The sequence below is a fragment of the Limanda limanda genome, chromosome 7, assembly GCF_963576545.1.
Source record: "Limanda limanda chromosome 7, fLimLim1.1, whole genome shotgun sequence".
In the NCBI taxonomy this organism is placed as follows: domain Eukaryota; kingdom Metazoa; phylum Chordata; class Actinopteri; order Pleuronectiformes; family Pleuronectidae; genus Limanda; species Limanda limanda.
The window spans coordinates 20,399,659-20,424,322 of NC_083642.1; the positions used below are offsets into that span (position 1 = coordinate 20,399,659).

Consider the following 24,664-nt stretch of genomic DNA (forward strand, 5'->3'; position numbering starts at 1 on the left):
TACTAAAGCCCCACATACATTGGTTTTCAGCTGGAGAAAGGGGATTTAAAGATACAGTTATTATTGTATGTGTAGCAATAAAAAAAACTTGTTTGTGCCTTGTGAAAAACAGAAACGTGAACTTTGCAGGGGTAAATATTGCATTATTAGATCTGTAGTAACCTTTTCATCAGGGCACAGTAATGTTTGTTTTGCAGGATTTGTCAATCTAATTACCACAGCATACTGTCATTACTGTGGCTGCAAGTGACTGATTTAACACATAATTAAATGTAATAATGTGAATAGGTTCTAATACAGATATATATATATAAGCTCCATGTATGCTCTTGTCATCATCATGTCTCACAGAACAGTTACTTAATGCAGGGCTGTTCATTTTCCAACAGGTGGGTGGACTTGTTCCTTTTGTTTATGTCATACCACTCCCATCCGCAGGGGGGCAGACGGGACACCTGGAATTAGTCATGATGAACACAAACGTTTCCTGTCAGGGAGGAGGCGGGGATCACGGTACCTCACTGACCGGGGAACAGCTCTCAGAGACGGTGACAGCTGTCCAGGAACCTCTTATCTGTCGCTGAGAGAACCAAGACTGATCTGAGAACAGCTGAGTGAACACGACTTTGGGAGGAGGACGAGCAGCGGAGAGGATCCAACATGTAGGTTCACTTTCATGCTGCTGACATGTAGATTGAGTTGTTTTTAATAACTGTGTTGTGGTTCTCTATGGGATTGAAATAGTGTGACTGTTGTGAGTGTACTTTTAAAGATGAGCGGAAGAGGAGAAGCTAGTTAGCATGTAGCCACATCCCTAGTTGTCTATGGTCTTATATGGTCAAAAAGAAGATGTGATTATGAACTGAATGTTACATTTACAGCTCATCTGTTCCAAGTGGCTGTTCCCCCAACTTACAGTGGTGGCAGAAACTCTTACAGCCTGTAAATAAGATGTAAAATGACTCCATTCAAGCGATCTGGAAGTAAAGTCTTCCATGAGTTCTGTGAACGGAACACTCAACATGTATCTGCAGCACGAGTGGAGCATATTTCATCTTTGAGCCTCAAACTGTTCTTCACATGAAGCCATGTGAGAACAGGCCATTGATCGATCTGACACAAAAACACTGTGGTGGTGACAAGCAACGTGTTTTAAACCCTGAAGACACGAGCACTGAGTAGGAAATCGTCTGTATGCGCTAAAGATAATAAAAACAACAAAGGTGTCCGCTCAGGGTGAATAGAAGACGATTGTCCTCTTGACACGTGTACTCTTCGGAGCTCGTAATGCGCAGTCGCACAATTTAAGATGTAAAAAGTAAAATATTGCTATTTATAAATACGACGAAAGCATTTCACATCCTGGTTTGGTTCGATCTTCAACGTATCAAGCCATATCTCTGCTATCGATAATAATTCGAGTTTTCTAGCAAAGGTAAAGAAACGGTCAAGATTCAACGAAGTAGAGGCGTGGCTGTCGTTGCAATTTTCCCATCATGCATAGCGTTTGCTCAACAAATGTTGTATTTAATGAATTATATATTTCCACTCAAAATACTGAGGTCTATCCGCCACGTAATATAAACTCTGTATGTTTCAGTTTATTTACGAGATGTTTCAGATGTGTCATTTAAACTTGAACCATAACAGAGAAGGTTTAGACGGAGACTCGGTGTTGGGATCCCACCGGAACACAGGCATCTGCTCTTGGTTCTCTTCAGATCGCATAAATCTTTCGCCTTTTACTAAAGATTTCCGTGGAGAGGACCAATAAGAGTCTATCTCAATTTTTTGATGCCCTGTGTTATGCGGGGCTTCCTCTACTTGTTCAATTTAAAGCTATCTAGTTTGACACTAAGGGGAAACTCTCAGTACACACAGTGTTATACGTTTAATCACAATGAGACAAATTTCCTGTGGGCCCAAAACTGTTCTTCACATGAAACTGTGGGACAACATGTCATTGATCGATCTGACTAGAAAATAATGAGGTGGTAACAAACAATAAGAGTAAAGACTCAACCCCACAAGGTATAAAATGAAGGTAGGCCTATATTTACAGAAGCAAGACACATTCACTTGGAAACCAAGTGCTGCTTTGTTGGATTAACGAGATTAATTTATCGATTAAATGTTTCAATGCTCTCTTTGTTAAATAAGAGCTTTTTGGGGATCTAGGAATAATCCAGAAAAACTGAGCATTTTTTTCTCAATTGAATGCAACATGCTTCCTACTTATTATACAGTGTGCAAAATATAGAGTTCACTTCAGAGTGGTATTAATAATGTATTTAATGTAACATGATGTTATTTATTTAGGCATATAGTAGATCATGTAAATAGATGGAGGACTTCTAGACTGGGTCCTCAGTCTGACACATATGTTGTTGAATCAGTCACTGCTGACTGATAGTTTATTAGAATCCAGAAGACACGAGCACTGCGTAGAAAATCAGCTTGATGCCCTGAAGATCCTATAAACAGGAACGATGTCAGCTCAGGGTGAGTAGAAGACGATTGTCCTCTTGACGCTTTAATCTTCGGAGCTCGTTATGCGCAGTCGCACAACTTTAGCTGTAAAGAGTAAAAATGAGCTACTTATAAATACGACGCAAACTTTTCACCTCCCGGTTTGGTTTGATCTTTAACTTATCAAGCAATAACTAATCTATCGATACGAATTTGAGTTTTCTACAAAAGTTAAAGAAACGGTTCAGTTAAAAAAAAAACTATAGGAGCGACCCGTTCGCCAGGTTCCCATAATGCATAGCGGTTGGAATACAAACGGTGTATTTAATGAATTAAACATTTCTACCAGATTTGTACTCAAAATACTGAGGTCTGCTCGCCACACAATATAAACTCTGTATGTTTCAGTTTATTTACGAGATGTTTCAGATGTGTCATTTAAACTTGAACCATAACAGAGAAGGTTTAGACGGAGACTCGGTGTTGGGATCCCACCGTAACACAAGCATCTGCTCTTGGTTCTCTTCAGATCGCATAAATCTTTCGCCTTTTACTAAAGATTTCCGTGGAGAGGACCAATAAGAGTCTATCTCAATTTTTTGATGCCCCGTGTCATGCGGGGCTTCCTTTACTTGTCCAAAATAAAAATCCCTGAATCGAATGAGATTAAACAGACCTTAAAAACAAAAAAATGTGTCCGCTCAGGGCGAATAGACGATTGTCCTCTTGACACGTTTAACCTTCGGAACTCGTAATGCGCAGTCGCACAATTTAAGATGAAAAGAGTACAAATTAACCATTTATAAATACGACAGAAACATTCCACCCCTGGTTTGGTTCGATCGTCAACGTTACAAGCCATAACTCTTGTATCGATACGAATCAGATTGTTCTAGCAAAGTTAAAGAAACGGTCTCAAAAAGTAGAGGCGCGGCCGCCGTCGCTATTTTCCCATCATGCATAGCGTTTGCAAACCAAAAGTTGTATTAAATAACATGTATATTTCTACTCAAAACGCTGAGGTCTTCTCGCCACATAGTATAAACTCTGTATGTTTCAGTTTATTTACGCGATGTTTCAGATGTGTCCACCAAACTTGAACCATAACAGAGAAGGTTTAGACGGAAACACGGAGCCGAGATCCACCCGCTCTCCAGTCATCTGCTCTTGGTTCTCTTCAGATCGCATAAATCTTTCGCCTTTTACTAAAGATTTCCGTGGAGAGGACCAATAAGAGTCTATCTCAATTTTTTGATGCCCTGTGTCATGCGGGGCTTCCTTAACTTGTTCAATAATAAACTCGAATTATTTAGTTTTTATATATGTTGTCAATAATTTTCTCAAAAATAATATAACTGCTGTGGTCAGAAATCTATAATCAATATCCTTAACAATTAAATAATAATGTTTCTAATAAGGTAAATTAGTGTAATTCAGTGAGTTTTGTGTCAGCATTATCATATAAATGGGACAAGTAAAGCATAACGGATTATTTACCAGTGAAAGGTGTCCCAATCAATGATAATTGAAGTGGGAAATACCAATACTGACTTCATTCAGATCTCAGTCACCATGGAAACTAGCACACTTGAACTCTTTTTGTGCAAAACTGTCAACCTCTTATTATTTGAATTTTAAGAAAGAGTGTTACCTCTGACAGAAGAAACAACTGATTGGTCTATGCGGAGTGAGAGTCAGTAATGTGTGTGTGAGATGACCTGAGACAAAAAACACCAAACAAACAACACCAGCAATACAGACAAGGTGATAAACAAAAAGAGAGTATTAATGTGTTTGTAAGAAGTTGGGTCACTCCTGAAGTCAGTTTACCTTCAAAAGCCTGAAAATCAATCAAATCAAAGACATTAGATAAGTAATGCGACATGGCATAATTTAAAAGTAATGGCAAAATAAAAAGATCAAGGAAACATGAGCGATAGCAGAAAACAATCAATATAAGACATTAGTTAAAAGTACGTTTTGAGAGATAACTTAAAAACAGACGGTGTAAACAAATAACATTATAATAATCCAGCCGGACAGGAATAAAAGCATGAATGACTTTGTGGAGATCATTAAAGTAAATTGACAATCTAGAAATATTTCTCAGATGAAAATAACATGACGGAGCTGGTCTTAGAGCTACAGGGCTAAGAACAGGCAGGACGTGTGCTCAAAATATATATTTACATCTCATCCATAACCATAATGCTTACATTAGGTGACCATGTTTTGTCGACTACGTCCAGCTTCCCTTTCATTTTGTAATTTACAACAATCAAGTAAGATACAACTCACCAACTCCTTCTCCCTCTTACATGGTGCTGGGAAAGGATTTGACCACTGCACAAACGCCTAAAACTATAACGTTTTAAATGGCGGCGATCTATTCACTACTACTACATCTAGAGTCATTAATGACTGGTCATTAATTAGTTACCGATGACCTTTATAGGGTTTGAGTCATCTGTCGAAGGTGGCACTAAAAATACGCGATCAGTGAGAAAATGTAGGTGTTATTTCCTGATTTGAATGCTGGTGTAAAACTGAAGTGTCGTTTTTTGAACATGAGTTTAGTTGTTGTTTGGCTTCAGTGTGATTATCAGTCAACTGCCAGTTTCCTGTTGCATCTCTCCAACATCCTTTTTTCTGAATGTTGCGAGAATGTGAACTTGCGTTGAGTAGTCAGAACTACATTCATCAGCTGGTCTCTGTCGGTGAGTTGGTATTTTTTTTAAACTATTGGTCTTTTCCCTTTTTTCCTTTTTTCTATCATTTTTTTATCTTTTGTTATTTCTGTTTCCTTTTCTTTTTACTGAAATGCAAAATTGAATCCCAGACTGTTTGGACCAGTTTTTGATTCTCATTATTTCCTTATTGAACCTTTACCGATAAGTAGAAAACACAGAAACTCTTAAAGTGGTTTTCTTTCAGCTTTAAGATGAACTCGACTCTGTTTTTTTGCCTTTTTAAGTTGATGTAGCAAAGAGTTTACTGACTCCTGTGAAGTTGCTAAATAGATGATTCCTCGATTTCCCATCAAACTGTTCACTCAGTTTGTGCTGCACAGTATCAACATTAGACATTCTGCTCTAGTAACATTTGATATACGAATAGGAGTTTACTCTTCTCAAGAAAGTATAGAATTCGACATTAACAGTTGGTTAAAATTTAAATTAGCCTGAATAATTAACAAAAAGTAGCAACAGGAAGAATTAGAAAGAATAAGAAGCTAGTGTACTTAATGTTCACTGCGTCACAGTTCAGTCTCTGAAGAAACCATATGGCCGAATGTGGCAGATAATAGATTCACACTGATGAGACCGAGTGAAGACGGTAGATATTCAGTAGCTGAGCGATGTGGTGATTTAACTTTAAAAAGATTTATGTTAGAGATTAATTTCTTTATTTATATCTTTACCCACAGTCCAAAGCCAAAGCTCTACCCTTGAAAGGCTCACCATTGCTTATGAGGATCTTCAGCTTTTTGTTTTTTCTTTATACCCTTTGGGTTAGCAGTAGTCTTAGCTGTCTTAGCTGCTGGAAATGCTAACACCACTTTCTCACTATACCCACGATCCTTTTCCCAGTGCTGCAACTGCTAACAGTGGTTGTTATGTTCTGAATCAGCAGTGGTGGTGTGCGTTATCTGAAGCCACTCTTTCAGGTCGTTCCTAGAAGGAAGAGGAATGATTGCATTTTCTCATTTGAGATGTAAGAGGTGTTGTTCCCACATTTTATCCCTAAAAAGAAAGAGGATTAGCATACCGCCAGCACTAAGGGATTAGCTTAAAAGTGTCAGACTTTTATACTCAACCTTAAAGTTTAATTTTATCCAACATTCTTTCCCCTTTTTTTGTACTATACACTCTCTATCATAGAATAAAATAAAATAAAAACACAAAATCATAATTATTTTTAAACAATAATCAGTACGTATCCATGATAAATCTCACTGCAAGAAGTTGGCTATTTTTTCAAAATAAATGTTAACACATACACGCTCTGTTAAAATGAACAGAGACTCTAACAAGACTCATTCAGAAATTAATGAGTCTTGTTAGAGTTTTCAGCTGTGGTTCATATTAATGAATCAGCACAAACATGCATGTGCTGTGTCATAGTGCAGACTTGGACATACAGTACACGTCTCCTGTCACTTCTGCTTTTTTTTAACTGAATAATCATTCGACATGTTTTTAAAATGAACGTGGACCAAAAAGGTTGTTATTCTCGCCCCTCAGACAGGAGTTGGTATATAAATTTGGGCTTTAGTGTGATGGGCATTTTGTATGTTTATTTATTGACATTTCTCAGACCTAATAATAATCAATTGAATCAATCTTGCAGTTTTGCTTTGGAGCTCCTCTGCACAGTGGGCTAATGTTTAGAGAAGCAGTTTTATGATCATATTCACTCCTGAACACTGATCCTTTTCCCCACAGATAAAAAATGATTTAACAAGGCACATTCCTCCCACGACAATATCTAAAACAGAGGAGGTGAAAAGTGATGTTTAAAGTCATATTGTGGAGTGAATGCAGAGATGATTAAGATCTGATCCCAGTGTGTAACCAGGCGAATGAGAGTCATCTTGTTATTGTGACATAGTCAGGAAGCAGAGCTCATGTTGGACTTGGCTCAAAAGACCCGTTGTGTCATACAAACTGTGATGTAGTCAGACTCACCACTAAATTGAGGAAGTGCATGTTCAGAAGAGTTTCTGAAATGTTGCGCTCAGCTGCAGTAGTTGAATGAAAACTGACTTGAGTTAAACCCTGATCACCACAGGTCTGAACCCATAACATCATCAATTTCCAAATCCCTGACCGGAGAAGAGCTGAACACTGACCTGCGGCCCACCTGCATATCGGACTGTCAGACAGAGTATGTTGAAGGAGATAAAGTGAAGCCTGATGCTGACTCTGAACCACCGGGGGGGATCCATGCGGTCCCGATCCACCAGCGTCCAGATCTGCTGGTTCCCTGCGCCGACCTGGTGAACTCCGAGTGGCAGAGGAGTCAGGCCGCCCGGGTTCACTCCCTCCAGAAGTCTTGTCCGGAGTTCCCCCTCTGCCTGGTGCTTCTGCAGGGCCATGGGGAGTCGGAGCGGCTGCTGGGCCACGTCCGGCTGTCCCAGGTCGTGGGTCACGGCAGCTTCCTGTTTGTGGAGTCCGTGGTCGTGTCCAGGGCGGAGCGAGGGAAGGGCTACGGCCGGACTTTGATGGACGAGACAGAGCGCTACACGAAAGGCCAAGGGTTCGAGCGCCTGTGCCTGACCACCCACGACAAGCAGCACTTCTACGCTCACCTGGGTTACGTGCTCTCAACGCCAGTGCAGAGCGCAGGCGGCATGACATCGTTCGTTCCCATGGAGACGCTGCTGAGGTTCTCCAGGATACAGAGTGACGAGAGGAGCACGCAGAAACAAACACGGACAATGATGGACCCTCAAATACCACAAGTGAACAGAGACTCAGGAGGTGCTTATGTTGCAGGGTCACCTCAGCCTCCTCCTCCAACTCTTCCTCCTCCACCTCCTCCTCCACCCCCTCCTCCACCCTCCATCCCACCGCCTCCCTCCATCCCTCCACCACCACCACCTCCTCCTCCTCCACCTCCATCTGCAGGGCTCGTAGTTCAGACCTTGAACGAGACTCCCTACAGTGACGCCAAAGGAGTTCCCATCTACTGGATGCACAAAGACATTTGATGAGCACACAAACGTATACACTTGACAGTGCCTACACCCACATTAATGTGCACATAAACATTAAGCACACACACCATTCATGGTCTCTCTGATAAAAAGGAAACATGTCCCAGAGGAAATACATCGTGAGGAAACCTTCAGAGACAGGAATCAAAGACATTGACATTCATCCACTCATATTAAACTGATGAACACACTCACATTCATGGTCACATTCACACAGTCCAGGCTCGGGTAGTTCTGGTGGAAGTTCCCAGCTGAAGCAGAAATAGAGCCTGGAAATATTACAAGTATAGAAACACATGTTCAAATGGACTCAACACAAATTATATCATGGTCTGCAACTGTCAAACAAAACACGAAAGATTTAATATTTCAGTTCAAGAGGCTCGTCTTTGGCTTTTTCATAAGAAAAATTACGACAATATTTTAAAACCTTCCAGTGCCTCTTGTGAATTTTAGAATTCAACTCTTTGCTCACTTAAGTCCTTCACTTAAGGGTTTTACTGTTGTTAATTCAGGAATAACGTGAGTTTGAGACTGTTTTCCCATTCTTTGAGTCAGAGTATAAGACTTTGATGAACAGTAGGAACTCTATCTCCTGTTAAAAGCTACTCACTGTCGCATAATGCAGCTAACAGAGCTCATGAGGAGGAACGTTTAAATATTCAGGACACATGAGAGTGGAACTTCCAGTCAACACATCTCATTATCACTCACGAGACCTGGAAATGTTTTTGACGTTCACACATGATGTATTTTTCAATTGAGGAGAAGGGGTAGATATAATTTTAATCATCCTTACCTGCTCAGTCGAATCATTTAGATATTTTGAAAGTTTTTCTCGAAAGAGATGGGCTCAAAAATATAATAATTGGTTTTCTCCCTGTGGGTAGTTGTTAAGCTAACTTGCACGCTGAGAAATATGTTCATTGTTGAATTCAAATGAATTATTTCTGTCTTGAAACGATCATTGAACTGCTGCATGCTGTGACATCCTGTGACATGTTGTTACGTTCAACTCGAAGGTGGAATGTGCCTTGGGAACTGCCAGAGATCTTACGCCTTATTAAAGTTTTTAAGATTTGTTATACTATTAAACTGAGACATGGTGGTGTTTCCATGTTGTAAAATGATTGAAATAAATTGAATGAAATATTTCTTTGGTGTGTGTTTATTTTTTCATTTTATTAGGGACTTTTGATCATGAAGTATAAACTCACATCGTGTTAAAATGTATTTAATTTTCACCGTCAACAGTTTGTATTTGCTCATCATTAGATCTGACTGGCTCATCCCTCTCTCCTGCCAGGAAGGACAAGTCAGCTGTTGAGCAGCAATGGTGCTGTCTCACCTCCATCTACACCTCCTCCTCCTCCTTCTTTCCCTCTCTCCCCTACCCCTCACCTCACTGCCTGGGAACTTCAGCCATGGGAATTCTCTCCCTCTCACCCGCTCCCCTGCTGTGGCTGCAGCAGGCCCCATCCTGAAGGACCGGCCCTTCGTCGTGGTTTGGAACATGCCCACGTCGCGCTGTCAGAAACGCTTCAACGTCCACCTGAACCTGGGAGACTTTGATATTGTAGAGAACCGACACCAGAGATTCCAGGGACAGGTGATGAAACACAGTGGGAGCTGTCACCAGTGGATGTGATACTTTCCTTATCCTTGTATAAGTTAGTAATATATATATATCATCTTCACGTAAAATTATTTTAACCTTTCTGTTATTGCATTGAAGTAATCGATCTGGACATATCTATTTATCAAAGGTACTTTAAATGTACCTGGCTATGAACTTAATAGTATATTTTGGAAAATGTGATGAATCTGAATCTGTGATTTACAGTTTTTCTTACAAATGTATTTTAAATGTAATCAGGAACAATTCTATTGTTGGTTGAAAGTCCTCTACAAGCAGCCTTTTATGGTCCGATCCGTCTTGAACCCAATTTTAAAGGTCCAGTGTGTAGAATTTATGGGGATCCATTTTTCGAAATTGAAATACAACACGTTTTCACCTGAAAATAGGGTTAGGGTTTGTTGCTTAGAAGGGGCCTTCCTCACAGACTAGTCTTTAACGGAGTCCCCTTGTTACACCACCATGTTTCTACGGAAGTCCAGAACGGACAAACCAAGCACTGACTCGTGACCATTTTTACATTACTGAATGGCCACCATAGCTCTCCTATACACTAGAAAGTGGGGGGACAGGAGAGCTGTTGGTTGTAATATGCAACTTCACCACTGGATGACACTAAATCCTACACACTGAACCTTTGAACCCTGAGGAGGTGGACATGGTCACAGATATTAAATAAGATCATTTTCATTCTAATATATTTTTCATACAAGTAATATAAGCATTAGTGTTTGTGTCCACCTTATAAATCAATAAGTCACTTTAGGATAGGTTTGATCTAGGCCCACTCCTGAGAAAGAGATTTGTCTCTTTAGCTTCTCGATGCTCACTTTCCTTCACCCAGTCACTGACTGGGACTGTTTCCTTTGCAATTGAGGTTTAAAACGCTCGTTATTATTTTGTAATAATCTTCTCTGGGTAAATATTGAATCTTTCCAGAAAATGACCATCTTTTACCGTGACCGGCTGGGGAAATATCCATACCTCTCCCGAGACGGCAGGAAGGTGAACGGAGGAGTTCCGCAGCAGGGCGACCTCGCCGCCCATCTTTCCCTTACGGTCACGCAGATGTCTGGTTTGCTGCAGCCAAACTTTGCGGGTTTGGCCGTTATCGACTGGGAGGAGTGGCGCCCACTGTGGGAGACAAATTTTGGATCAAAGATGGAGTATCGGAGGCTGTCCAAGCAGCTGGTGAGACAGGCCAGACCATATTTGTCTGACACGGCCGTGACATCACTGGCGAGGCGAAAGTTTGAAGAGAGCGCTCAGCTGTTCATGGAGGAGACATTGCGGTCGGCGGTCAGAGGTCATCCCAAGGGATTGTGGGGGTTTTATGGTTTTCCTGCCTGCTTTAATAAGCACAAGATAAAGACAGGTAGGACAAATGGCCAGTGGACTGTGAACACCATTGTTTGTACATGTAATCACCTTGTTAAAATGCCACTTTTCAAATAACATGATTGTGATGACATGTTTTATGTAACCATTATTTAACTGCTAATAGAAAAAGAAAGCGAAAGTTTAAATACAAAGTTGAAGTCTTTAATAAGTCCTGTGTCTTTTTTGTTTCACACATGTGCCCAGATAAGAGCTACACAGGACGCTGTCACAGAGGGACAAGGCAGCGGAATGAGCGTCTGTCGTGGCTCTGGAGTCAGTCCACTGCTCTCTATCCCAGCATCTACCTGCCACAGCGGCTGGCAGGGTCACAGGACGCAGCTCTCATGGTCAGGTACACAGAGACAACAAGCATGAAGAAGGGTTATGTCATACAAACACCCCACAGGACCTGGTGGAAGCTAAGGATAAAAGACGTGTATCGATCTTTTTATCCACACAGGTCGATAATGGAATTACTGATGCACATTTCTGTCTCTTTCACTCAGACACAGGCTGCTGGAGGCCTTGAGGGTGGCATCACTCTGGCGCCGCGACAACATCAACCACGCCACACCAGTTCTTCCCTATGCCCGACTAGCATTCACACACACTCTCACCTTTCTCAATGAGGTACGAGCTTGTTACAACTCATAAACACTGTGACTTTATTTACATTTGAATAAAGTGAGTACAGGTATTGATTCTCCAAATCCAGGAATCATACTTGGTTAACTTTTACCAAAGGGGATGGTCACTCAATCTCGATAATTGGAACAAAATAGTCACATGACACGTGCAGTTCGAAGAAATCTAAAATAATCCATCTTTAAAAAGAATGCTTATAATTTCTAGTTGATGTGCATATCACAGTTTTCATATTAGTTTCAGAAACGTTATCAACATTATTGTCAATATGTTGCACAATTAACTATGTGTGTGTGTGTGTGTGTGTGTGTGTGTGTGTGTGTGTGTGTGTGTGTGTGTGTGTGTGTGTGTGTGTGTGTGTGTGTGTGTGTGTGTGTGCGTGCGCAGACAGACCTGGTGCATACACTTGGGGAGAGTGCCTCACTGGGAGCTGCTGGAGTGGTGCTGTGGGGAGAGATGAAATTTGCCAAATCCAAGGTTTGTGCAGTGATGAGAAATGGTAGTTTCTGTCTGATTGTATCACTGCATGTATCTGTGTGTGACGCTCTCCCCTTCACCCCCCCTCCAGGATCAGTGCATCTCTCTCAGAAACTATGTCCAGGGCGTCTTGGGTCCGTTTGTACGATCACTGAGGTCTGACACCCACCGCTGCAGCCTTCAGCTTTGTCACGGCAATGGGCGCTGCACCAGGCGACGCCCCAACTCTGGTCACATGGTTTCTTGGGGTCAAGCTCTGCTCTCAGACCCTCATGACCCCTCCAGGGTCAAAGCTTTGAATCGCCACTTCATGTGTCAGTGTTACCCAGGCTGGACCGGGCAGGAGTGTGGAGAGATGATGAAGGATGACAGCAGGGGAAAGAACGGACTGAAGTAACACAAACTTTTCGGTGAAAGTGTTGTCAGTCCTCGTCCATGAGAGAACAGGAGCATGTCGGTTTCTAATTGGAATATAAAATAAATAAATACTTTGTGAATTTGGTTTTATTTTGCTTTTTCTTTTAAAACAACGTGGAAGTCACATAAAACTAAATTTTAGAAACGATTCCATGAACATCTCATTATTTGTTGATTTTTTTGATTAATGACAGATTCTGACATTATTGGTTCATTCTCCTCCATTTTCTCAGTTTTGTTTATTATTAGATTTTATTTTATCTGCAGTGAACAGAGATTTGTTCAGGAGATATAACCTCAGAGAAAGTCTTTACTTTATGACATGGTTACATACAATTCATAAACTCATTTTAAAAACATATATATTTACTATCCAGTGCTAATAAATACACACTCAGATAACAATACCGTCTACATTAATATCTGTTTTCCTTTTCCACAATCCATCACATTTCTGCTGTGTATTGATCCTCAAGTAGTTTTCTACAGTGATGCAGTGAACTATCACTGACACCTTCTCACACTAAGTGATTAACAGCACAAAACAAGGTAGAGAGTCAGTTCATTAAAACACTATGTGTGGCACAGTGGCTACAATTCAAATCCACTCGTTAGTTTAAGAAACAATCATGAAGAATTAGATTTCTGTAAATGTTAAATGTGTGATGTAACATCATGAGATAAACCAACTCAACTGATTTAATCCAACCAGTCATGCTGTTAATAATGTGACTTTGAGATGGAAAGTTTTTGAAACTTAATTAAACGGTTCTATGACATACATTTCATCTTGAAACACAACAATCGTGCGAGAACGTCTTGACAAATGTTTCCGCTTCAAGAGAATTTTCAGTGTTCATGTGCAAGTTGTTGTTCTGTGTGTATCTTGGTCATGTCTCCCCTCTCCTTGCTGTCAGGTTGTGTCTCAGTGCCTGTAGCTCTTGGATCAGTAGTGACAGTTCTGTGGCAGCTGCTTCTTTCTCCTTCACTGCCTCTGTCAACATTTGGATTGCGCCGCCCTGCTGGACTGAAGATGGAACACACACACACGAGCATAATGTCAGTCTGACCGTTTTGGGTTAAATCAAATCAGATGACATGCTGTTAAATGGAAAAATACAACGACAAAATAGAATCCATGCATAAAGGAGTATATCAGGGGAAACAATTGAAAATATGAAATCTCACCCAAAAAGTAGAAAATGAGAAACACTGTAAGAAGAAGCAAAGTGATGATAGCACAGCCCATGGCGTAGGCGCGTGATGAACTGGGAGTCAACATGTCCTGGAGACGGCTCTGCCACTTGCTGCTGACTGGATGGCCTCTTTGACTGACAGCTGTCGGATCACACGTGTAGAGGTTCCCATTCGAAGAAGGTGTGTAGGCAGGACGAGGAGGCCTCACCCCTGAAAGCACACACAGTGGACTCACTCAGTGTCTGTGGTTGTGTCCTGTTGTCGTGTTTTTGAGGTGGATTTACCTTTTTAGCTTTTTGATATATTTCTGCCTGGGTGTGTGTCCCTCAGTTGCTGCATTCCTAGTTGTAGTGTGTGTTCTATGTTTGACTGTGTTTATAGTATTTATGCATGTACCTTTGCAGCGGTCTTTGTTAAATTTGCGTGTGTACTTTTGTGGCTTTGTTCACAGTATTTGTGTGTGAACCTCTTTGTGTTCACAGTATTTGGTGTACCTTTGTGGCTGTGTTCACAGTATTTGTGTGTGTACCTCTTTGTGTTCACAGTATTTGGTGTACCTTTGTGGCTGTGTTCACAGTATTTGTGTGTGTACCTCTTTGTGTTCACAGTATTTGGTGTACCTTTGTGGCTGTGTTCACAGTATTTGTGTGTGTACCTCTTTGTGTTCACAGTATTTGTGTGTACCTTTGTGACTATGTTCACAGTATTTGTGTGTACCTTTGTGACTATGTTCACAGTATTTGTGAGTGTACCTTTGTGGCTGTGTTCACAGTATTTGTGTGTGTACCTCTTTGTGTTCACAGTATTTGTGTGTACCTTTGTGGCTGTGTTCGCAGTATTTGTGTGTGTACCTTTGTGGCTGTGTTCACAGTATTTGTGTGTGTACCTTTGTGGCTGTGTTTGCTGTATTTGTCTGTACCTTTGTGGCTGTGTTTGCAGTATTTGTGTGTGTACCTTTTTGGCTGTGTTCGAGGTGTGTTCGGTGGAGATCGTTGATGGAGTCCACAGAATGCAGCTCGATCTCAGTGAGATCCCTTTCACTGACTCTGTAGAACTGAGGGGTGGTCTGTGAAGGAGGCCTTGACATCTCGCCTCCTCTACAGGATAAGGACATGGATTGCATGAGTCAAGATGGCACTCAACTAGTCAACACTTCTTTTACCAGATTTATCATATCTTGACGATATATCTTCTTGAAAACTCTGCAAGAGCAAGAGGCAAAGTACTTTTGATCTGACTAGTGAAGACACGGCAGCTGTTTACGATGTGGTAATACACAGTCAATCAACAGATTTTTACAGCGGTTCCCTTTGATTTTTGGGGATTGTTAGCTCCATTGGAACCGAGTTTCCTGTAATCAAAATCTCAGATATCCAAACATATCAATGTAATTAATAAAAATAATACTAGAGAATATGGTGGGTTCTCTAAGACAGTGATATAAATGGGATGCAAGGAATAAGAAAACCTGCTGTAGGAAATAAAAAAATAGGGCAGTGGGTCGAGGGGCTTCGAGGGGGAACAGATCTGTTTGCCTTTAATTTGAAGACAAAACCTTTTTGTTATATGAGAAGCTGATTTATCAGAACTATTATTAGAGCTGGTTGTCAACCCCATAAAGGCACAATGCTACTGGAATTTGAATTAGGGCCAAAGTACGTGACAGGCCCCTAATGACTAACCTACTGAATGAATGGATGACCAATGAACTGATTTACAGCCGACCTGACTGTAGACCGACTGGGTCTTAGAAGATATTACAAGATAAAAAACTGCACAATCTTCACACTAACCTTCTGTCACAAAGAACAAGAGCTGTGTTCGGTTGTATTGGTTTCTCCTGGTCTGTTCTTGTCTCACATCCAGACGCTCAATTGCCAAAAAGAAACATCAGCAGCAACAGGAGCTGCAATATGACATTTAAATATCCACACGTTATCCAGGAGCTGAACTCCGATTGAACGATGACAAATGTGTTTCCAATAGAATCCTTGGCGTGTGGAACCGCATGGAACCTCTAAGTTTTGCTTCCCACTCCTTGTGTGTCACTGAGCAACTGTAGGACGCCCCCAGTGCCACCCTCTTCTACCAGCTATGTTTGTGTGTGGCCGTGTTCCAATTTAGCCCACCCTGGCCTGTGAGAGAGGTAGAGAGAGCTATGGAGAGGGAGGTGAAGTCTTCTCAGCCCCATTACCCCCCCAAACATGCTCTTGCACACACCCAGCCCTGCAGGCCCTCAGAGCCCAAAATAGCAGCAGAGACAGGGGGTATTATTAGTTTTTCACGCGAAAGGATGACTCAATGATCTGGTGGAGAGCATGATGGGATACACAGGGATAAACACACACACAAATACCACAGGGGGGAAAGTCACAGTGGAACAAACTTATCTGACCTCATTTGATGGAATCAAATGCAAAATTACAGTTTTATAATTTTATAATGAAGCTGGAATTTATTTCTTTTTGAGGGGAAATGTGGTTTTTCAATGGCGATGAAACCCTGCAGTATATATGTATAAACGATAAAAGTCTATATTTTTGAGCAACCCCCTGCAGGACACCATCACAGCACTGGGCAGCTCCTTCAGCAACACTACAACCAGTTCTGCTCCCAGTAGAACTACAAACTACTTCTATTGACTGCACTTTAACTCAGGCTTAACTCTCTTAACTGTGCAACATTCATTCTGTCTGTGCAATGGTTCATGTGCAATCCATTCACTGTACTTATTCTCACACTGCACATATGTTTCGTGTTTTTTACAGTGTATATTGTATTATGTATATATTTTTTTTCCTTACACTTAAGTATTATTATCCTTACACTTAGGTATTGCATGTTACTTATTATCACTAACTGTGTGACTCTTGCTATACTCAATATATTTGTGAATAAACCCCACAGTCTATACACACACAACAATACATTTTTTATAAACAAAAAACTCACATATATTGTGCATAAACCCTAGTCTACAAGCATAAACTACACTCTATAAGCACAAACCTTACACTCATAAGCAATACACGCTATAATCATAAACCCCACAGTCTGTAGCATAAACCACACACCTTGTTAGCACAAACCAAACACGCTATAATTCTAAATCTCACAGTCTATAAGCACAAACCCCAACTGTCTATAATCATAAACTCCTCAATCTATAAGCACAAACCATACAGTATATAAGTGTCACCAGGTTAAAATGAAGACTGTTTAAGACAGGCACACCCGTTGCATAAGCATATACCATAGAGTCTATAATCATAAATCGCACAGTCTATACGCAATAAAGCCCACTGTCTTATAAGAATAAACGTAACTTTCTAAATGCCTAAACATGCTGCAGAGAAAACAGACGCATCGACTACATTTCCCATGAGCCTTTGCGCCTCCCGTCCATCGTCGCTGTGGCTTCACGTGTTTTGGTCAGGAGAGCAGAGGCTCCTCAGCGTCTCGTCCTCAGAGTTGAGTCGCGCAGCGGAAGTGTTGCAGTCTTCGGAGCAGCGGGTGTGAGTGAGACTCTTCAGCGGGGATTCAGGCTGCATCATGTGGGCTCGGGGGCTGCTCGGGCTCGGGGGCTCGGGGGTCGCGGTGCGGGTTCAACGGGACGAGTTGCTGCGGGTCTTCGGGCTCGGATGTGCGGGGAGGAGGCAGCAGCAGAGACCGGCGTCAAGTGCAGAGGTGAGAGGAGTGAACCGTTACTTCTACCGTCACTGGTTCTCTACTGGGGAAAGGCTGCAGCCAGTTCAACCACAGGTTCCTGACTGGAGGATCTGAGCAGATCTTTGCTTTGTGGTGAACTACAACCCCACCTCTACGTGTTCTGTCATGATATCATGATTATACTGATCTGAAAGGAGAAGTGACCCAAATGCAAACCTACAGCTCATCTAACCATTTCTCCCAGTGCACAAGGCTGCTGACATACACCCTCTGTCAAATGTGTCATATTTATTTTTTGTCAACAGAGTCCATTTTACTTTAAGTTTTGTTCCCGTCTGGTTATATTATACACGTTTTATTTATTGTTTTGAATCCTAATACCAATGTCAGACTCAATACTCTTTCGAATGAAAAGTTCAGTGCACTTCGAAATGGTGCACTCGCATTATTATGCAATTATATTATCATAATATCCGTGGTATAAAAGGGTCTCGATAATATCAGCGTAATAATTTCTGATATCGTGACAAGCGTAGTCCTGAGGTGAGTTCATATGCATATATAAACCTACTCAAAAGATATTTATCTAATTCTCTCATAATGTTCTTTTTTAATTAAAGTTTGCACCATCATGTGTGATATTGACGTCATTAATAGGTTTAATATGAGCTGATCTTATGCTTGGTCCCTGGCTCCTATTCAAAGTTTTACTTATAAAACTCTAAAGCTCTTTAGGATATAAGTGGAGAAAGTGTTCGAAGAGCTATGTTCCTCTCTCAACTTTAGTAACAATGTAACAATAATAATCTCATTTCCTCTTTTTTGGATTAGTTTCACATTCCAGTAATAGGACTGTGTGACAGCAGTGTGATGCAGCAGCTCATGCAGATCTAATGTACATCTGTCCCAGCAGACCCTCCTCCCTCCGTCCGCCTGCTTCACTTCACTGCAGCTGCACACCGTGATTTTATTACAACCACGAGTGACTGACTCTACAGCACTGCCCCGTCCGAGCTGCTGCTTATTCAACGTGTTGTGATCTCACGCTGTAGAGAGATCTATTCATCCGTTCATTCACAGATAAGGTTATCAATGAGATACACAGCAGGGGTGTGTATAATGAGTCAAAATTTAGGATTTCTGTTGTTTATCAAGCTGTTAAGATATTGTTTATGGAGCTGGAAAAATGATCAGTCAAACCTAATTCATCAGCTGAGATTTATCTCTGCACGTTGCACAAAGCAAAAGTCTTGATGTGGATTATGGAAATTTGTTAGTTAATTTTGTGTGCATGTGTTTGTGTGTTTGTGTGTTAATGAGTGTGTTAGTGTGTGTGTGTGTGTGTGTGTGTGTGTGTGTGTAAGTGTGTGTGCTTATCACAGCCTCCCTGACTCTGAGAGCCGACTTTGGACTTGAGCAGTCCGGTCCAAATGCAGTTGAGTCTAGATAGATGTAGAATGCCGACACACTATATCCCATAATGCACCGCTGCTTGTATTCCCTGATAAGCCCCCCCACCTTTCACCGGCGGGTTCAAAGGTCAGATGTTGCGTTGTGAAGAACAGAACATGATGCGTGTGGAAACTGACTTACCTGACATTTGACTGTTTGATCAGGCTATAAACTGCTGAGCTGTATATTTAATAAATAAGTGATTATTAAATCACTCATCACACTGATATTTGCAGCACACGCTGTAATAGATTAACCAGTGTTATCAGTGGGACTGAAAGAGACCTGATCAGGGAGGACATCTGGATTCCCTCGTTCCCTCTGCACTTCCAGGGCAGAGATAAGACCTTCACTGTTCCTCACAACAGAGAACATTTGAATAATACATAAACACACAAATTGGTATCATGTTTCCAATTAAGGAAACAATCTTTTCTAAGTAGTTTTTTTTCAATTATAGAAGTTGACTTGTTATAACATTCAGATACACCAATATATCAATCAGATATGATAAGATAGTTTATCATATCGGATTTACTGTGTAACATAGAGTGCAATACAGCACCAGGTAAGGTGTTAATAAGTAGAAAATACAAAATAATGACAAGGAACTATTAAAAGTATACATTTGTACAAAATATATACAGTGAAAAAGGTATGCATCCCATTTTAAAAACATATTTTAAGTATAATATCATTGTATAGATTTTGTTTTAATCAGCACCTTTATGAATCATATTTACAAATGTTTATTACTAATAACCATTAAAACTAGAATGGCTAGCATCAAATATGCAACTTCACTCAAGTTGCACAAAATTGCTAACAGTCATAGATATCAATTAGAACCCTGGATCTTGAATGTCTCTGTTATTTTGTACACTCATCACAGTGTTGTGTTTCCCCAGGCGACCTGGAAGAAGACTCAGCTGTTTGACTTCCACAGGGAACACGGGGGGAAGATGGTGGAGTTCGCAGGCTGGAGTATGCCCGTCCAGTACAAAGACAGCCACATCGCCTCCCACATGCACACCAGAGAGCACTGCTCCATCTTCGACGTCAGCCACATGCTGCAGGTGGGACAAGTGTAAACTGACACAGGCAGACAGATACATGCACCTCTGAACCATAGACTGTACATAAAGATGGACGAAGCCTCTCCACTTCTTGCCACTAGCCACAAAAGAAGTTAATATATCCAATATACAAAAAGCTGCCATCTTGTACCACCAACTTTATTTGCTGTAGCAATGTCAATGTCATATCCACTAACATGGAGGAGGCAGGATTAATGACCCACTCTGCATCCAGCCAACAGGAGGCAATCGAGACTCTGACTCCTTGGCTTCACTTTTGGGGAACAGGCCATCTTTATATACAGTTAATATTCTAAACATGGATATACACACCTTTAAGCTTCCATATCGCATATATAGACATGTGTTATCATAGCACAACATGGTAATCAGTCAGATGCCAGTTCATGACCATATAAAGCTATTGCTATTTCTATATTTAATCATGTCCCTTTGTTTTCCCCTGTCAGAGCAAAGTCCATGGCAAAGACAGAGTGAAGTTCATGGAGTCTCTGGTGGTTGCAGATGTTGCAGAACTGAAGGACAACCAGGTGAGATGAAGGAGTGTGTCACTGAGAACCTGCATCAACTCACTATTGCTTGTCCACTGGGTTATGTCTTCTTCTCTACTCCCTCTCCCCCAAGGGGACGTTGTCCCTCCTCACCACTGAGAAAGGGGGGATCATTGATGACCTCATAGTGACTAGGACAGACCTGGGCTACCTCTACGTCGTGTCCAACGCTGGCTGTGCCGACAAGGACTCAGCTCATATGAAGGTAAATCCAGACAAACTGTAGGTAGAGTGACAGGTCTGGAGTCAGGGAGACTGATAGTAACTTTGTGTGTGTCTGTGTGTGTTTTGCCTGTAGACCAGACTGGCAGAGTTCAAAGCTGCGGGTCTTGATGTGGATCTGGAGTTTCTTGATGAGGCACTGATTGCTGTGCAGGGTAAAATCCTTCCTTCCATCTTTCCTTTACTTTCTTTACGTCCAGTCTTGTCTTTAATGTTCTGTCTGTCCGCGTTGGTATATCTCTGTTGCCTGATGTTTTTGTTTCACTTATTTTTTCATGTATTCTTTGTAGTTTTATTTCGCTCTTTCCTCTATTAATCCTTTATTACCTTTACTGTTGGACCTCCTCTGTGTGTGTGTGTGTGTGTTCTCCTCCGCCCTCCATGTCTCAGGTTATGTGAATTAATAACAAGCTGTGTGTTTTCAGGCCCGTCCATGTCTCGGGTTCTGCAAGAGGGGCTGAAGGAGGACCTCAGTAAACTCACCTTCATGACCTCTGCCCTGGCCACTGTGTTTGGTGTTCCCGGCTGCAGGGTCACTCGCTGTGGATACACTGGAGAGGACGGAGTGGAGGTGAGCTTCTGTCAAACTTTTCTTTTTTTGACTTGTTGTGTGACTTTGACATCGTTAAACACGTCTTTCACAGCAGATTTGGACAATGGACAAATTTGTCAATCAAAACTTTATTCCTGTTTGTTGTCGGGCAACTTGGTTAACATGGTGCTTTGTCCCTTAGTAACACTGTTAAACATTCCAAATACTCATCTCACTTATCTCTCAGCAAACACTTCTAAAGTTAAAATGTGTTGTTTCCAGTTCATAACAGCCATTAAAGCTTCCTTGTGTGTATGTGTGTGTGTTTGTGTTTGTGTGTGTGTGTGTGTTTGTCTGTCAGATCTCCGTCCCTCAGTCCAGAGTGGTGGAGCTGACGGAGAAGCTGCTGGCGAACAGCGAGGTGAAGCTGGCTGGTCTGGGCTCCAGGGACAGTTTGAGGCTTGAAGCCGGGCTTTGTCTCTATGGCAACGACATCGATGAGACTACCACACCTGTGGAGGCCACCCTGGTCTGGACCATAGGTGAGGTTCAAGTGTTAACTACATAACATTTGCATCTATGCAAAACTTAAGACAAATTTTAAGTACATAGTTGTCTCTGGAATTTTTATAAATACATATCCAAAAACCTGGAAGGGTTGAAACTATGGTTTCTGTCTGTATTTCGGTAATTTTAATGTGTATTTTAGAATGTCAATGCTGCTATGTTGAAATGTAAATCCGTCCCCATTCATGTTGTTGTGTCTGTGCTATTGTTCAGCCTGTTCTGTGTAATGACGCACTTTTTCTTGTCTCTCGCAGGAAAACGTAGAAGACAGACGAAGGATTTCCCTGGTGCTGACATCATCGTACCCCAGATCAAAGCCAAGACGGCCAGGAAGAGAGTTGGTCTGGTGTCCACCGGCCCGCCTGTCAGACAACACACCCCCATCCTCAGCCCCGACGGGAAGGTCATAGGTGAGGAGTGGCCGTTTGTCAAGAGCTGCGAGATAAGACAATTGAGAGTTTTATAGAATAAATTCAACTTTTATTGTATATTCAGAACTTACACCAAAGTAAATGCACTTGCTGGGCAGTGTTTGTTCATAAAGTGTCTTCTATGATCCTGTGGTGTCGCTACAGTCAGACATGTTCAAATCTTACACATTGTCGCCTAATGGATTGTAGCTGCTTAGTCTTGTTGGTCATCATACATTATTTCATGAATAATATAATATATATATGAATGTATATATGTGTGTGTGTGTGTGTGTGTGTGTGTGTGTGTGTGTGTGTGTGTGTGTGTGTGTGTGTGTGTGATAAATATAAATGTAGTTTTATTTCTTTACATGTTGTCACGATGTTTTTAAATGCGTGCACCTATGTGATGCACTGAAAGAAATCCTGATGATTTCACGCCAGCATTTATTGACTGAATGAATCAATTGAATGTCCAAGAAAAGTACAAAGTAGATAAATAATACCCCTAAAATTGTGTGTTCTGTATTCTCTAAGAGATTTAAAGACCTGTCATTCACTGTTTTATTTAGGTGAGGTGACCAGTGGCTGCCCCTCTCCCTGCCTGAAAAAAAACGTTGCCATGGGTTACGTGGATGCTGCATTCGCTAAGAACGGAACAAACATCCAGGTTGAGGTCAGGAAGAAAGCAGTGCCGGCCATCGTCAGCAAGATGCCATTTGTCCCCACTAACTACTACTCAGGATAGGAGGAACATATACATAGACACACACACACACACACATACACACACACACACACACACACACACACACACACACACACACACACACACTGTAACATTGCTCCACTCTGTCCCTTCTTAAGAAATGCTGCCCCCTTCTGATTACCTCCAGAAATGCCACACCAATGGAAGAGTGGAGAAAGTTGATTCTCAAACTATAATGAAATACAGTGTTTGTGTGTTTGTGTATGTATGTGTGGGTGTGTGTGCATGTGTACACTGGTCTAATGAGACTGTCACTCTACATACAGTCAGTCAGTATTCTACATGTGCTTTTTGAAAAAAACAGAGTGTACACTAACATGGTTTCAACTGTTAGCAGTTTATACATGAGATGCGTGGAATAAATTAGTCTGAGAATGAGTGTATGACCGCAGTGTACATGTGAACAGATGCTCTGTAAACGTGCTTCATATACCAAGTTCAACACCAAGTATTAAGATAACTTTTTGATGTAGACTATAGGTTTTTCTAATGAATTATGATACAATTTTCATCTGTCGCAGCTGGACCAAAATAAAATAAAATCAAAATGTGTTTTTTATACATTAAATCAGCATTTTTATTTTTTTTAAGGTGTTTAAAATGTATGTAGGCCAGATTTCTATTGACATTACGGTTAGTTTGATTAAAGGGGCAAAACGGAGCCAGCTCGTTATCCTGTCAACTCTTAAGTCCCCCACCCCCCCTTGAGAATGTGCTAATCAACACAAACATGTAAGTCCAGTTTGCGGAGTTGGCTTTTTGTGTTAATGAGCAGATTTTCTGTAATGATCTTGTCTGATGGAGTTCTGTTTTTCTCTGTTGATTTGAACAATCACCAGATCTCCTCATATAAACTCCAAGTTTACTCCAGTGGTGAAAGTCTAACTTAGTTTAAAAGATATTAAATGTGTTTTCTATCTGAATACTGATAGAGTGCAATTTCTTTATTAAACTTGGACATTGACTTTTGACTTTTTGTGGATCACTTAATGTCTTATTTTCTTAAAATAATGATAACTAAATATAGAAATACTAGTATTGCTTGAAAGTGCACTATATGTATGAGTGTGGATTTTAATATCAACATTTTAAAATAACTTTTCCTCAATAAAGGCAATTTTTTCTGCATTGTGACCCACAGTTTTTTTTCTTATGTCTTATTTTTTGTGTATAAAAACATTCTTAATATCATCAAATAATAGGAAAATTATTAAATGTTTGAAGTTGGTGAAATTGTCTTGGGGTGAGTATGGAGAACTCTTTGTTAAAAAGAAGTTTTAATTGTATCTCATAGTATTATGTCTCATAATTCCCTCTTCGGCCAAAAATTGTAAACACTGAAATGCTGAATTCTGATTTGAAAATTATATTATAATATAAAGGGTTCAAAAATAAGTGTGGACAAACAGATGTTAGATATATTCTTATATTTATTTTTGAATTAGCTAAAACATA

General features: G+C 40.9%; 2 protein-coding genes and 3 non-coding genes across 6 annotated transcripts; all 5 read left to right on the forward strand.

Moving 5' to 3' along the window:
* Positions 1–537: 537 nt before the first annotated feature.
* Positions 538–12,828, forward strand: hyal3 (hyaluronidase 3). Of its 2 annotated transcripts, none has more exons than XM_061074742.1 (7): positions 538–662; positions 9,464–9,797; positions 10,764–11,199; positions 11,409–11,556; positions 11,711–11,834; positions 12,237–12,326; positions 12,418–12,828. In XM_061074742.1, the coding sequence occupies exons 2-7, from the start codon at positions 9,522–9,524 to the stop codon at positions 12,721–12,723; spliced, it is 1,380 nt and encodes a 459-aa protein (XP_060930725.1). In that variant the 5' UTR covers positions 538–662; positions 9,464–9,521; the 3' UTR covers positions 12,724–12,828. The 2 variants fall into 2 exon arrangements, with proteins under 2 accessions (XP_060930725.1, XP_060930724.1); XM_061074741.1 differs by having other exon boundaries at positions 9,495–9,797.
* LOC133007902 (U5 spliceosomal RNA) lies at positions 1,703–1,816 on the forward strand. The gene has a single exon (XR_009680195.1). It is a non-coding gene; the product is annotated as a U5 spliceosomal RNA (small nuclear RNA).
* Positions 2,980–3,093, forward strand: LOC133007901 (U5 spliceosomal RNA). Its single transcript, XR_009680194.1, has one exon. It is a non-coding gene; the product is annotated as a U5 spliceosomal RNA (small nuclear RNA).
* On the forward strand, positions 3,632–3,745 carry LOC133007904 (U5 spliceosomal RNA). Its single transcript, XR_009680196.1, has one exon. It is a non-coding gene; the product is annotated as a U5 spliceosomal RNA (small nuclear RNA).
* Positions 12,829–17,361: 4,533 nt separating the features above from the next.
* amt (aminomethyltransferase) lies at positions 17,362–24,337 on the forward strand. The gene is made up of 9 exons (XM_061074225.1): positions 17,362–17,627; positions 19,970–20,137; positions 20,608–20,688; positions 20,783–20,914; positions 21,008–21,086; positions 21,357–21,502; positions 21,825–22,005; positions 22,285–22,440; positions 23,013–24,337. Exons 1-9 carry the CDS (start codon positions 17,493–17,495, stop codon positions 23,186–23,188), a joined length of 1,254 nt encoding a protein of 417 aa, XP_060930208.1. The 5' UTR covers positions 17,362–17,492; the 3' UTR covers positions 23,189–24,337.
* Positions 24,338–24,664: the final 327 nt, after the last annotated feature.

What these genes read in the sequence shown, in the direction of transcription:
- amt (XM_061074225.1), top strand. Translation starts at nt 17,493, where the DNA reads ATGTGGGCTCGGGGGCTGCTCGGGCTCGGGGGCTCGGGGGTCGCGGTG. An exon ending in CACCCTGGTCTGGACCATAG is followed by an intron (nt 22,006 to 22,284) that starts GTGAGGTTCAAG and finishes TGTCTCTCGCAG; the next exon opens with GAAAACGTAGAAGACAGACG. An exon ending in CCCCGACGGGAAGGTCATAG is followed by an intron (nt 22,441 to 23,012) that starts GTGAGGAGTGGC and finishes TGTTTTATTTAG; the next exon opens with GTGAGGTGACCAGTGGCTGC.
- hyal3 (XM_061074742.1), top strand. Translation starts at nt 9,522, where the DNA reads ATGGTGCTGTCTCACCTCCATCTACACCTCCTCCTCCTCCTTCTTTCC. An exon ending in TAAGCACAAGATAAAGACAG is followed by an intron (nt 11,200 to 11,408) that starts GTAGGACAAATG and finishes ACATGTGCCCAG; the next exon opens with ATAAGAGCTACACAGGACGC. An exon ending in GACGCAGCTCTCATGGTCAG is followed by an intron (nt 11,557 to 11,710) that starts GTACACAGAGAC and finishes TCTTTCACTCAG; the next exon opens with ACACAGGCTGCTGGAGGCCT.